At 55.3% G+C, this 14693-nt stretch overlaps 1 protein-coding gene across 1 annotated transcript; it reads left to right on the forward strand.

Annotated features, from left to right (window-relative positions):
• Positions 1-13902, forward strand: TKFC (triokinase and FMN cyclase). Its single transcript, XM_036765624.1, has 17 exons — positions 1-274; positions 5623-5812; positions 6758-6868; positions 6970-7151; positions 7736-7814; positions 8847-8936; positions 9105-9139; positions 9235-9319; positions 10113-10202; positions 10429-10545; positions 10877-10996; positions 11093-11230; positions 11440-11546; positions 11711-11814; positions 11963-11996; positions 12106-12195; positions 13130-13902. Exons 1-17 carry the CDS (start codon positions 272-274, stop codon positions 13289-13291), a joined length of 1737 nt encoding a protein of 578 aa, XP_036621519.1. The 5' UTR covers positions 1-271; the 3' UTR covers positions 13292-13902.
• Positions 13903-14693: the final 791 nt, after the last annotated feature.

A 14693-nucleotide genomic window follows, 5' to 3' on the forward strand; every position in this document is an offset into this window, starting at 1 on the left:
GTGGGAGCAGGATCCCAGTAGGCAGAGAACTCCTGCTGGTGCCATCGTGCTTGGCGTGGCTCAACCCCTTAACAGGCCAGCCCCCCTTCATCCAGGTCTCCAAATACTGCCTCCACTTCACATACACCCACTCTCTCTTGCTCTCTCCTAGTGGTGGGGTGGCCTTTCCCCTTCAGCTCAGAAGAGTCCCACGTGGAGGGAATAGCCCCTGAGGCCCTTGTTGGTTCAGAAGGACTCTCTGTGGATTCTGCTTCTGGCAATCCTGCCCACCATGGTGAGTTATTCAGGGCCTGGAGGGAGAAGAGAGCTCTGGGTTCAGACAGCGTGGTGCCCGGCCTCAAAGCATGGGCCAGCTAGCAGTGGTAGGCGCTGGAAGCTCCCGGACCACAGAGCAGAGAGCCAGCTAGCATCCCCATGGACCGTGGCTACTGGTGTGACTGGAAAGCCCCGTCTCCCAGTTGAGTTTTGAAAGTAAGAGGCACAGTTAGCAAGGTGGCCGTGGATAGGGGATGGGTCCCTACAAACAGAAGCCTGCCTCTCCCCAGCTCCCTCACGAGGCTTCTTGGGCTCAGTTCTGTGAGTTCCTGGGCTGGAAGTCCACTGCCATTTCAAGTGGCCCTAAAATCCCATCTTCTGCAGAAGACCTTTCCCAACTCTTCTTAAATTCTGGTGCCTTCCCTCTCTTCATTATTTTTTACTTATCCTATAAACAGCCTACTTGTTATCACCCCCACTAGACCAGGAGCTCCTTAAAGGCAGGCGCTGTCTTTTGCCTCTTTTTGTATCCCCAGCACGTTGCACAGTGCCCGGCACATAGTCCATGCTTAATAAACGTTTGTTGACTAACAGGTCTGAGATCCAGCACCGGGCCATCCAAAAACTCCCAAAGACCTGTGAGATTTTGGCACAAGGCTATTTTGTGTCATGTTCTAGGCTGATCTGAGTGACCAGGCCCCCCATAAAGTGGAGCAGGGGTGCTCAGAGCTGTGCATGGCACTGACTAGGGTGGATGCAGGTGCCCTGGGCCCTGAATTGTTGGCCCAGGGATGTTGGGCTGTGCCGAGTTCAGGATTGGAGCCAAGCCACTGACTCTGAGCTGGACAGAAGCAGGCCCGGGCCTGGTTTCCTCCATGTGTCCTGGGCTTTTTAAACATCACGGTGAGTTCTTCCTAGTGCAAGACCCTCATGGCCTTCTGGGTCATCGTCCTCCTAAGCTCAATGCCACTGCTCATTTTTCGTTTGTCAACACTTGTTAGACTCCCCCTACATGCCAAGCACCAAACCAGGTACTGGGGATACAAGTCCTTACCCTCAGAGAACTTATATTCTACTTAGGTTAGGGGATGCAGTGACTACAAAGTATATGAAAAGCAATTTCAGGAGACTCAGGGCACCAGCCTCAGAAGAGGGGGAGGGGGATCAGGAAAAATCCTGGTGGGTCAGTTGCATCACTGGTGGGAGGCAGCATGGTCATGGGAAGGATGAGGAGGCAGGAGACGCCCCAGCTCTGTGATCTCAGGCAAATCCTCCGACCTCTCTGGGTCTTCACTTCCTCATTTGTAAGCTGAGGGGGCTGGCCTGCGTCACCTTCAGGGCTGACAGGCTAGCTGCTGTGGGCACGGTGCCCAGGCCTGGCACTCCTCTCCCCCCCAGCTCCCCTGAACTGACCACGCTGTCGCCTGCCTGTGGTCAGAGCTCATGCCCTTTGCCTCTGTCCTCCCAGCACACTTGGGCATTTACCTGTCCCTCCCCTCTAGAATGAGGCTGTAGCTCAGCTGCCTCTGCTTACAGTGGGTAGCATCTCACCAGAAGGCAGGAGGCCACAGGTGACAGGCAGGATCATAGGACCAGGAATTCAGAGCTGGAAGAAGCCCCCTCGTTTAGCTCAAGGTTTAGAGTCAGGGGACCTGTCCTGGCTACTGTGCTATAGCAGAGACCTTGAGCAAGCCCCTTAACTTCCCCTGCCTCAGTTTCCACTTGTATAAAATAAAGGGATTGGTGAGGGGATCTGGAAAGAGCCCTCTGGCTCTGAATCTGTGATGACCACAGGGCCTGGCGTTTAGTAAGTGCTCAATGAACGCGTGTTGATCGGTTGATGGTTTGATTCTGCGATTTCTGTGGGTCCCCTCATCTGTTAAATGAGGGAGATGGGCTGGATGCCTCTGAGGCACCTTCCATTTCTGGATCTCAGGTCCCTTGCAGCCATTAGCCCACTCAAGCCCATAGTCGGGCCAGAAAGGCTGTAATATCACCTTTCCTCCACCAGAAGGCATTAGTGCAATAATCCGAATTATCATTCTGAAGATGAGAGCCAGCGTTTCTAGAGGACTCGGAAGGTTTGGGGAGCACCTTCCAAGTCTTGGCTCCCATTGGCTTTCTGCAATGGAGAGAGGCCCTGCAGACCGACCTCTGGCACATCCTCCGTCCCTCTCCTCAGGTGGGAGTTTGGCTTTGCGGCTCCAAGTCTGCCCAGGACCCAGGCTGGCATCCCCGGAGGAGTGGCAGCTGAGAGGAGGTCGCTGCTTCCTCGTTCCTAGGACATGTGATAAAATGGGATTCTGCACTGGAATCCTCCTGTGGCCTTCCCTCTGTGGGACCTGAAATCAGCCTTTTCACTTCTCCAACCTCATCTGGAAAATTAGGGGAACCCTTCTGCCTCTCAGTCTGTGATCCTGTGAAAATCAGGTTCTGGAGATCACTGGTCCGGAGAGCAGTTTGGCTGGAGCACCTTAGAACGTTAGGCAGGATCATTATGTGCGTTAAGAGGGAGTTGTGTAAGGTAAATCTGGAAAGGAGCCTGAAGGCCAGATCATAGAGTTTGTTAAGAGCCGAGTTTATCTGGTCCCAGAGGCGATAGGGCGCCAGTACAGATTGTTCGGTAGGAGCGTGACAGGCTTAGACTCCAGCTGATAACTGGTGTGGGGCAGCCAGAACTTTGGCCCAGGATATAGAAATTTAGAGGGTGCTGGCAAACCTTGTTCTCCTTCAGCAGGTCAAAACCTTGAGCTTAGTACCCAATTAGTAGGAATAATTAGCTCAGATAACTGCAGTCACAGTTCACCCTGGCCCACTCCACCGCACTCTTTCCCCCTCCATGAAAGTGCTCTTGAGTGTCCTAGGCTCTCTGTCTCCTGCTACTGGGCAGTATGTAGGCTATTTCCCTCCTGGGGCCTTGTGCCTTGAGTCCCATGCTCCTACCACCAACCGGCCCATTTTGTGGTGTTTGCCTCAGGCACAAGAATTGCTAGTTACAGCTCTGGTGTGACCTCATGCCAAAGGAAGATGGTACTGACTCCCCGGTCAGCCAGGTCCGTTCTGCCCTAGACCTCACTCCAATGTTGAGATTATGGGAGGCTTTATGGAGGAAGCGCCATCTGAGCTCCCCATTCTGGTTCGTGTCTCACACCCCAGTCTGAATTCACTTGTCTACATTGAACCAGCATTGGCAGATCGGGTCCCCTAAGAGAGAGAGAGAACTATTATTTTCAAGATTTGGAGGGCAGTTCTGTGGCTGGCTATCTTCTTAATTCTGCCTCATGAGTCCCCACTTAGTGTGATTCCTATAACCATGAGATGGTAGATTTAGTTCATTAATGAAGGCATTTACTCAAACAGCGTAGCAGGAGTGTTAGTTACAAAAGATTTCACTCAGAACTGGTATGTACTCTCTCACAGATACACACAGGGCTTGTTAGGGAGAGTGGGCATGAAATTTAAGTACAATGGTAATGAGGCCCACGTAGAGGGAGCACATGGAGCCTGGGCCACTCACCACTCCAGAATGACTGGAGCTCCATGTCGTTTCTTTCTCAAGAGCAGAGGTATTAAACTTGAATGTGTACACAACCAGATTAAAACGTAATTGGAAAATGTTTAACAAAATAAGTAGCGTAGATAATGTTAATTTATAGTTATTCGATTTGTGTTTGACATTACTGCTCTAGAGGGTCCTCAGGAAGTTCACTGCAGGCCATGGTATGGGTAAGAGATGAGCATCTCTGTGGCTTGCTCCTCATAGGGTGAGGTATCTTAGCTGCCTGGACCCCTCCAATATTGGCACAGGTCAAAGAGGTCCCAGAGAGCTTGGCTCCTGCTCCGAAGGATCCAGTTAGGCTGCCCGGTCTGGGAAGTGGCCACACTGAGGCAGCTCAGTGGTTACTGTGTGAAGCCCATAGGGCTGATCTCCCTTGGACAGGTCTGGACCAGGCAGTAACTGGGCCATGAGCTCCTCTCTAGCCTCTCCCTGGCTCACTCTTTGATGAGGGGCTGCATTCGTTTTCAGCCTTAGCCACTGGTAAAGTCACTGGACTGTACCCGGTTTTTGTCATTTGGGAGTTCTACAGTGTGCATTTCAGCTTAACTAGAGCAGAGGAATACCCTTAGTTTAGGGTTAGCAGAGTTAGTCCCTCAGTACCTCAGCTCTGAGACTGTCACCCATAGATGGAAGATAGGCGACATCTTGCCTCACCTATATATTCAGTCTCTCCTGGCTCAAAACCCCCTTCTCTTAGTAGGCCACTCTACCATTCATAAATGTAATTAGTTTGAGGTGAACCTCCTCTACTTCTGCCCAGGGTCACCTAGGTGGCACAGTGGATAGGGCGCCAGGCCTGCAGGAAAACTCATCTGACTTCAGACACTTATTAGTTCTGTGACCCTGGGCAAGTCACTTCACCCTGTTTGCCTCTGTTTCCTTACCTATAAAAGAAGCTGGAGAAGGAAATGGCAAACCACCCCAGTATCTTTGCCAAGAAAAACCCAAATGGGGTCATGGAGAGTCAGACACAACTGAAACATTTCTTTCTAGATTTAGTGGGGAGTCTGGGGACAAAGGTATGAATGCAGTTGGGGCTTTTGTCTCCAGGGCTAATTCACATTCAGTTGGGCTGTTCTCTTTCCACTTGCCTGTCTCAGTCTTTTGAAGACTCACTGGGACACACTCTCCCTCTATAGTCTACTGTCTCCCCCTTTAGAATGAGTTCCTTGAGGGCTTGATATCCCCCTCTTATCCCTGCCCCCCCCCCCCAATTTAGCCCAGTGCCGGACATTCTTCACAAATGCTTGTTGGTTGGCTGAACCTGGCCTTGAAAGTAGAGGAGTGTCTCTATCCGTGGCTCTGGACTAGGTCCTGGAGAGGCAAAGATAAGATTAAGCAGCCTCTGCCTTCCAGGTATTGTGTTCAGGCCTGGAAGGGATAGCCTGAGGGCAGAGCGAGGAGATGACAGGAGGACATTGGGAGAGGAGGAGCAGGCACAAGGGATCCAAAACAAGGCTGAGGAGGGGGCAGAGTCACACAGAGCAGGGCCTTGAATGCCAGGCTAATGAGAAGGTTCGAAAGCATTTCATTTACATTACATTTCATTTGATCCCCCCAGTCCTGTGGAGTAGGTGTAGTTATCCCCATTTTACTGGTGAGGAAACTGAATCTGAGAGATGGTTGCCTGGGGTCCCACTCCTAGTAAATGTCTGAGGCAGGATTGCATTGGGTGATGACTCTGAGGCCTCCCCAGCTGTTCTGGCCCCAGGAGATGGAGGGACAGGGCCCCAAAGACCACAGCGGTGCATTGAAGAGTAAATGCTTTTTCTGGGGATAGCCTGACGCCTCACTTTCTCTCCCAACAGTCCTCCAAGAAGCTCGTGAACTCTGTGACAGGCTGTGCGGATGATGCCCTGGCCGGGCTGGTGGCCTGTAACCCCGACCTCCAGATTCTGCAAGGACACCGAGTGGCCCTGCGCTCTGATCTGGAGAGCCTGAAGGGACGGGTGGCCCTGCTGTCGGGCGGGGGCTCTGGCCATGAGCCTGCACATGCGGGTGAGCAAGGGCCTGTGCCAGGCAGGGGGCTTGGGGAGGAGGTGGAGGAGGATATGGGGAGGTTAAAGCATCAGGACCTGAGGACCAAGGGAGAGAGAACCAGTCGTAGTCAGACCAGTGCCTTCATTATCTCCTGCCTCTGTGCTCTCCTCCTCACTTAAAATGCTTTCTCTTTTTTTTTAATTAATTAAAAAAAACTTAACAAGCATCTCCTCTCCCTTCCACCCCTGTCCTCACACCGGGGCAGAAACCTACCTTGTAACAAGGAAGCATAGTCTAGAAAGACAAATCCCCACCCTGGTCGTGTCCAAAACCGTGTGTCTCCTTGTGTCCGTCATCTGCCAGGAGGTGGGAACACGCTTCATGCTCAGTCCTCTGGAATCGTTCTCATTAGGTCTTAAATCCCTCACCATAGTTGGTCTTTTCAACCTTGTTGCCGTCGTGTAAATTGTTGTCACTTCCATCGGCATCAGTTCACACGAGTCTTCCGAGGTTTCTCGGAACAGTGGCCCTCACTGTTTCTTAGAGCACAGTTGTATTCTGTTACATTTATGTGACATGCGCCTCTCAGAATGTGGCCAGGCTGGTCTTGGAATTGCTGAGTCCAACATCAGACTTTCCAGGAAGAGCTTGGTCCTGAAGAACCCGGGGTCACTGCCGTACCTCCCTCCCCTGCAAAGGTATCCATTCAGCAGAGGCTCCTATGGGCTAGTCCGTAATAGAGCCTGTTCCGTGTCTTTCCTGAAGCTTTTTCACACATGTGTTCATCTTGTCTTCCCAACAAGACATAAGCCCTCGGAGGGTAGGGACCATTCCTCAGGCTCCTGGACTCCTTAGGGCACCATGTAAAGGGCAGAGCTGCTAAGAACAGAGGAAGTGGGTGGGGGCCAGAGGGATAAGGACCCTGCTGGGCACAGCCCCTCACCCTCTCCTTCCTCCCTCCAGGTTTTATAGGCAAAGGGATGCTGACTGGGGTCATCGCTGGGGCAGTGTTCACTTCCCCAGCGGTAGGCAGCATCCTGGCTGCCATACGGGCAGTGGCCCAGGCTGGCACAGGTATGGCAGGTGTGGCGGTAGCGATGCTTCATGTGGGCCTGGGGAGGGTGGGAGAACCATGGGGTGAGGGCTTCCTGACCGCCTCTCTCTGGCTTCTGCAGCGGGGACACTGCTCATTGTGAAGAACTATACCGGGGATCGACTCAACTTTGGGCTGGCCCGGGAGCAGTCCCGGGCAGAGGGCATCCCGGTGGAGATGGTTGTTGTCGGTGATGACAGCGCGTTTACCAGCCTGAAGAAGGCAGGCAGACGGGGCCTCTGTGGCACAGTGCTCATCCACAAGGTGGGGGCTCCCGGAGGGCAGATCTGTTGGTGCCTTGGTGCCCCAGCACCCAGTGCCTTGCTCGTAGTAGGTGCTTTTAATAGGGGTTTGGTGAATAAAGAGGACTCCTCTAGGACTCCTGCCATGGGCCTTACCCATGGGACAGAGGTCTGCCTTCTTGGGGGGCTGCCTCCTCCCTTCCCCTTTGACTGTCCTCTCCCCCATGCTCTCATCCATCAGCTGCAATGGGGTGCCCTCTTTCACCCCTCCCTAGGATTGACAAGAGCAGTCAGAGCAGAAGGTGCCTCCCAGGTCAGCTCAATGAGAACTGAGGCCCAGAGAGGGAAGTGACTTGGCCAGGGTCACAAAGGTAGTAAGTAGAAGAGCTCTAGTACCCAGGTCTGCCCTTTGACAACCCCCCCACCCCGGGCCCCATTCTGCCCCCAGGCGGGTCAGGCCCATTGGCCAGGTCTGAATTGAGGGAGGCACCTCCCGAGGGGGGCCTTCTTTCCTCTCCCCACTGCCATCACCCCTGCCCTCTCTGTCCTCTGCCCCAAACTGTGGAGTCACTCGTCCCTCGGGGGCTTTGCTTCATGTTGGTACAGGTGGCAGGTGCTCTGGCCGAGGCAGGTGTGGGGCTCGAGGAGATTGTTCGTAGAGTGAGTGCAGCTGCCGCTGCCATGGGTGAGTGCTGGCCTGGGGGGCCATAGGTGAGGGCTGGCCTGGGGGGGGCCATGGTGAATGCTGGCCTGTGGAGGGGTAGTAGTAGGATGGCTGCTGCCATGGGTGAGGGCTAGCCCTGGGGGCCAGGGGTGAGTGCTGGCCTGGGGAGGGGGGTAGGGGTAGCTGCTGCCATGGGTGAGGGCTGGCCTGGGGGGCCATGGGTGATGGCTGGCCTGCGGAGGGGTGGTAGTAGGGTGGCTGCTGCCATGGGTGAGGGCTGGCCTGGGAGGCCAGGGGTGAGTGCTGGCCTGGGGAAGGGGGTAGGAGTGGCTGCAGCCATGGGTGAGGGCTGGCCTGGGGGGCCAGGGGTGAGTGCTGGCCTCGGGGGCCATGGGTGAGTGATGGCCTGCGGAGGGGTGGTAGTAAGGTGGCTGCTGCCATGGGTGAGGGCTGGCCTGGGGCGGGGGGGGTGCCATGGGTGAGGGCTGACCTGGAGGGGCCATGAGTGAGTGCTAGCCTGTGGAGGGGTGGTGGTGGGGTGGCTGCTACCATGGGTGAGTGCTGGCCTGGGGGGCCATGGGTGAGGGCTGGCCTGGGTGGGGGCCAGCCTCCCCATCCCCTGGGAAGAAAAGAAGCATTATGGAGGGAATAGGACCTTTGTGAAGGAAAGATGCCAAAGCTTGAAAGCCAAACTGACCATCTCTGGTAAGCTGCTGTGGTGGGCTGAAGGGTCTAGGGGGCTCCTGCTCTCAGGCGCTGGCATTCTGGGATGTCTCAGCTCATGCCCATTCTCCATTGCAGAATGGAGGCATATTTAGGCATATTTAATTTCTACCTGCTGAGTCTTTCACCTAGCCAAGGCCTCACCTCCAAGTGGCCCTGGTGATCTGGGGCCAGCCTAGAATCTGCACCCCACAGGGCCATCCAGAGCAGAACAGGCTCTCCCCGAATGATTAACTTGTTCATTGGTTAAGATCTTCCTCTGTGGACATCTGCGTACCCTTTTATGCACAGACTGCTGGTAACAATATGTCCTGCCCTCTTCCCTCCTAGGCACCCTGGGGGCCAGCTTGTCCTCCTGCAGTGTCCCAGGCTCCAAACCGACCTTCCAGCTTCCTGTGGATGAAATGGAGCTGGGCTTGGGTAAGGATGTGTGCCTGCATCCCCGGCGGCCTTAGGCATGTCTGTTCCCTCTGACATGAGTTTTTCCCATTCTGAGGAATGTCCCGTTAGGTGGCCGCTGTCTCATCTCCACAGACGCTGGGGCTGTCACTTGGGTGTTCCCTACAGTCATGCTTCTTCTTTCCACAGGGATCCACGGGGAGGCTGGTGTCCGTCGGCTGAAGGTAGGTGGGTGGGTGTGTGCTTGCTTGGCGCTCATGTCGCTCCAGAACAGGGTCTAGCCCAAAGCCCTCCCCTCACTGTTGCTTCTCACGCACAGATGGCCACGGCGGATGAGGTGGCGAAGACAATGATCGACCACATGACTAACCCCTCCAACGAGTCCCATGTGCCGGTCAAGTCTGGTGAGTCATTTGTCCGGGGCAGGGTCAGTGCCTTTGGTGTTTTTGTCCAGTGTCCCAGGTCTGTGAGCTGGGCGTTATCCGAGCATCCTCCCTGCCCTCCCCCATACCTCCTGTCCACTGTCACATCCTCCATCTCACATCCCACCCCTTCACTACCCACAGGGCCCTCATGTTAGCGATGTCCCTTGTCACCTCTCCCCTAGACCATCATGGCCGGCTCCTCACCTCCATCCACAGACCGCTGCCAAAATTGGTCTTGACTCACCCCCGTTCACTCACCCAACTCCAGTGGCTTCCTGTGAATGGCCTCTGGAATAATTCCTTTGGGCTTCCAGGGCCCTACACAGCCTGGCTCCAATGTATCATCCCAGCCCGGTTGGACATTGCACTCCCTCTCCTATTCAGCCAAACTGGCCTTCTCTCTGTTGGTTACACATGGCACTTCATCTCCAGCCTCCACACCTTTGCTCTGGCCCTCCCACATGCCTGCACCTCAGAGAATCCCAGAGCTCACTCCCCTCCTTGGGCTTGCTAGCGCCCTCCCTCCCTCCCTCCCAAACTGCCTTGTACCTAACTCCCTTGTAAAGTGAGTATGGAACAGTATTTTTTTATCTCATTTGTAATCATCCACTTTGTCCCATTTGTCACCTCCATTAGAACGTCAGCTTTTTGAGGAGGGAGTGTTTCACTCTCTGCCTTCACACCCCCAGCACCTAGGACACACCGTACACTTAAGTAACATTCCTATTGAGACACTGGTTGATCAATTGCTCCCCTGGTGTGATGCCCACAGGCTCTTCAGTGGTGCTAGTCGTCAATAACCTGGGCGGCCTGTCCTTCTTGGAGCTGGGCATCATGGCTGATGCAGCAGTCCGCTGCCTCGGTAAGTCCCAGATGGAGGCGGGATGTCCCTTAGGATGCCATCCCTAGCCTGGCAAACTGTGAGCATGAGCAAGAGACAGTGAAGAGCGACTCCTAGGAAGGTGGCCCTCTGGAACAAGGTCGCCCCTCGGCCTCTGCAAGGCCTCTGCCACCCTGGCTTCTGTCTGGAGTCCTGTTCCTCCCCCATGCCCTCCTTCCTCATGGCTGCCTTCTGCTCTGAATTCTAGAGGCCCGGGGTGTGAAGATCGCCCGTGCCCTGGTGGGCACCTTTATGTCAGCACTGGAAATGGCTGGCATCTCCCTGACTCTCCTACTGGTAGATGATGCCCTCCTTAAACTGATAGGTGAGGAGCCCCAGGCCTCTAGGCCTGAACCTACCCTGTGGGCTGAGGGGACCCAAGGAGGCTGAGCAAAGATAGCCCTTCTCCTAGGTCGAGGGCAAGGTGGAAGGGTCCCCCTGGAAAGGTTATTTCCAGCTTTTCCTTCCAGTTGTAGTTGATTTGACGGGAAGGTGGGGTTGGACTTCTCAAATCTCTCCACCTTCTCCCCCAATCCCTACATCCTCTTCCCATGAGGCAAGGAGGCTGGGAACCTACACTTCCCTTGTCCCTTCAGCTCAGGAAGCTGAGCCACGTGGCTATGCCGGGTCTGAGCCTGGCTCCTGTTCATTCCCAGATGCTGAAACCACAGCTTCGGCCTGGCCCCACGTAGCCAGAGCGCCTGTGACAGGTCGCACCCGCAGCCGGGCAGCCCCCGCTGAGAAGCCGGAGGGCATCGAGCCAACAGTGACAGGAGGTACCCTGCCCGCCTGCCTGGGGGGATGGCATGAGACTGCTCAGCCGTGGCTCTCTGGAGCACTGGGCCCCCTCCCCACTGGCCTGTCTTTGCCAGGTGCTGGCTCCCAGAAGGCAACTGTCATCCTGCAACAAGTGTGTGCCACCCTCCTTGGCCTGGAGGAACATCTGAATGCTCTGGACCGAGCCGCTGGAGATGGCGATTGTGGGACCACCCACAGCCGAGCTGCCAGAGGTCACTACCAGAGGGATGGGGAGGGATCAAGGACTCGTGGGCCTCCACCCCACTCCTTCTCGTCTCCCAGCCCCCATTGGGTCTTTCCCTTGGCTTTCAGCCCCTGATTGATTGTGAATGCTTCCTTGGTCTTGGTCTAGGGAGTATGGGGGTCTGGGGCAGCTGGGCTTCTCCTCTAGCCACCACAAAGTCTCTCTTTGCCCTTCCAGCAATCCAGGAATGGCTGAAGGAGGGCCCGCCCCCCAGCCGCCCTGACCAGCTACTCTCTGGCTTGTCCCGGCTCCTGCTGGAGAAGATGGGAGGTTCATCAGGGGCGGTGAGTGCTGGGGAGCCAAGCTCATTGTCAAGAGAGCTCCAGGGGCAGGGGCAGGGAGCCAGGGCTCTCTCAGGCCAAGGGGAAGATCCCGGGTGGCTGAGCAAGTCCAGCACCACAGCCACCAAGGTGGAGACCGAGCACTCACAGCCTCCCTTGGTCCCCAGCTTTATGGCCTATTCCTGACTGCGGCTGCCCAGCCCCTCAAGACCACACCTAGCCTCCCAGCCTGGACTGCTGCCATGGACGCTGGCCTGGAGGCCATGCAGCGGTGAGTCACCTCCTCGCAGGGCAGCGGTGACCCCATCCGCACAGAGGTGATCCCTCTTCTTCCCCTCTCACTCAGTGAACGTTGGGAGGCCATGGGGGCCTACTCTGGCCACTGGCTCAACTGAGGTTCCTTCTGCTTTCCCCGACAGGTACGGAAAAGCTGCTCCTGGGGACAGGACCATGGTGTGTATGCCCCCTACCCTGCTGCCCTCCTCCTCCTCATTCCACTTGGAGCCCTCCAAACCACCACAGTCCCCTGCCCATCTGTATTCCTCTCCCTTGTCTTGGGCAGCTGGATGCACTGTGGGCTGCAGGCCAGGACCTCCGAGCACTAAAGACCCCAGGGGCCAACTTGCTGCAAGTGCTAAGTAAAGCCGTCAAGGTGAGGGGGTCAGCGAAGCCTGGGAGGACGGGAAGGCTGCTGAGGGCCTTGTGATCCACTGAGAACGTCTCTCTCACGCCCTAACTTCAGGAGCTAATTCCTGAAGAGGGCAGAGGGCATTGGAGGCTAGGTTTGGAGTAGGAAGAGTGTCTGGGGACAGAGCCAAGCCAGCAAGCATTTGTGGAGCACTCCCATGTGCCAAGGACTGTGCTGGGCCCTGAGGCTACAGTGTGGAGCAGTGCTTAGAGCCCTGGACTTAGAGTCAGGAAAACCTGAATTCAAATCCTGCCTTAGACACTGCAAGCTATGTGACCCTGGGTAGGTCATGGAACCTCTCTGTGCCCCCTGTCTGCTCGTCTGTAAAATGAACTCATGGCCTTTCATGTCCCTTCTCTGAATCCTAATCCTCTGATAGTATGGCATATTCTAACACGTGTGTCTGCGGGGGGGATGGGTACAGGTAAGCACATACGGGGAGGGTGGAACAAGCTCTAGGGGCTGAGGGGGTCAGCTGGGCTTCCCATAGGGGTTGGCTCAGGCTAAGCTTTGGAGGGGAAGCTGGCAAGAGGTTCTGAGCTGTGAGGTGAGGAGGGAGGCAGCCTTGGCGAAGGCAGGTGCCCCACACTGCAAAGGAGTTGAAATTCTAGAGGCAATGGGAATGAGACACTCAGGCCTGAGCCATAGGAAAATGAAGAACGTATCCTCTGGGAGCCTGGCGGTGGGCAAGGCAGGCACCACTGCTGGAAGGGGACCCAGCACATGGAGCCATCCATGAGGCCCACATGCTCCTCTCCTGGTAGAGCTGCCAAAGGTTCTTAGTGCCAAGGCTTCAGGGACACTGGCACAGATGCTGCAGCTGGGCCCAGGACAGCAGGACCGCGTAGCTAGCCTGCCGTCCCCAAATTCAGGAGCTGATCCCCTGTGCCTTCTACAGAGTGCCGAGGCCGCGGCAGAAGCCACCAAAAAGATGGAAGCTGGAGCTGGGAGAGCCAGTTACATCAGCTCAGCCAAACTAGAGCAGCCAGACCCTGGGGCCGTGGCAGCTGCAGCTGTGCTCCGGGCCATCCTGGAGACGTTGCAGAACCAGAGCAAGTGACTCCCCTTCCCTGATCCAGTCTGATTGTCCCTAACCCCAGCACCCCGGCCCCTGGTGTGCAGCTGCTCAGGGGCCATGTCCTCTTCTCCGCCTCTTCGTGCCATGGCCTCTGTCTAGCCTGATGCAGCTTCACCTTTTTTGTGAAAAGAACCTCTGCACAATCATGTTTTAATTGCACAAAATAATCAGATTCCAAAGGAAATCAATTATACTGTAATCCAAATATCACAATAATGATTTTCCCCAAACCCCAAGTTTCTAGGTCTCAGGTGAAGAACCATTCTCCAAGGCCCTGTCCCCTCCAATCATCCAGAAAGCCCCGATTTTAATGCCCAGAACTAGGCAGGCTGGCTTTGGAGCTTTAAACAGCTACATGGTCCTGGTGCTTTTGGCCTTGACATGAAGGCCCGTGGCTTCCAGGCCTGGCTGGTTCTGCTCCTTATCATGCCCTCTCCTTCCAGGGAGGGTGGAGCAGAGTCTGGCAGGGCTCCAGCCCCTCCAGATGGTCAGCCCTATGCCTCCGTGATGACTTTTCCTGTACCTGTCAGGGTTAAGGTGTTTTTGAGGATCTTTCTCTTGTGTTTTTGTCAATAAAGCGGCATCAAATTTGGTGCGGTGTGGTGGCTGCTACTTTCCCTTCCTTCTCTGCTATGCCCACTGATTGCTCAAAGCCAGAGCCAGAAGTGGAGATGAATCCCACTGGCTCATCTGCAAATGGTCGGTCTCTTGACAACCCCGACCGAGATGAGAACTGCCAGATTCAAACTTGGTGCCCTGGGGTTCCCATCCTTCAGAGCATGTGCCCAATGTGGGCAAGAATGCTGATGGGAACATCTCTGATCTCGGGCAGACACAACTGTTTGCAGCTGAGTGAATGGCCAAAGAACCAGATGTGTCCCTGATGGGGGTGGGAGGGCCAGAGGACCCACAAGGACACCTTTCTTGTAGGCCAGGAGCCCTCTCCTCAAGGGTGACTTTGACTAAGCCCTGGCCTGACCAGGAAGAGAAGCGGCCAAGTCAGCACATAGACCCATTGGGCAGAGACTTGGGCATGTCTCCAGGGCCTGACACTGGCACCATCTTGTTGATGAATATATAGTGATGGACCAAGTAGAGAGCCTGAGGGGAGCCCAGATGGCCAAAGACCAGTGTCCATCCAGGTCCCCTCCAGCCTCAGGCAGATGACAATGGCTGTGGCCACAGAAGACAGTCTCCAAGCATTTTACCCACAGGATGTTATGGGTCTTATGCCATGCTGTGGGACACATGTTGGCTATCTTTGAATATAAAGCGGCAACCTGAAGGAAGGGTCTAGACAGGCCATGACTGCAATGGAAAGGAAGGCAGCATGATCATTAGGAAGGGCTATTTGTAGTCTCTTGTGAAGGAGAATTACTTAGTT

This window comes from Trichosurus vulpecula, chromosome 6, assembly GCF_011100635.1.
Source record: "Trichosurus vulpecula isolate mTriVul1 chromosome 6, mTriVul1.pri, whole genome shotgun sequence".
Lineage (NCBI taxonomy): Eukaryota > Metazoa > Chordata > Mammalia > Diprotodontia > Phalangeridae > Trichosurus > Trichosurus vulpecula.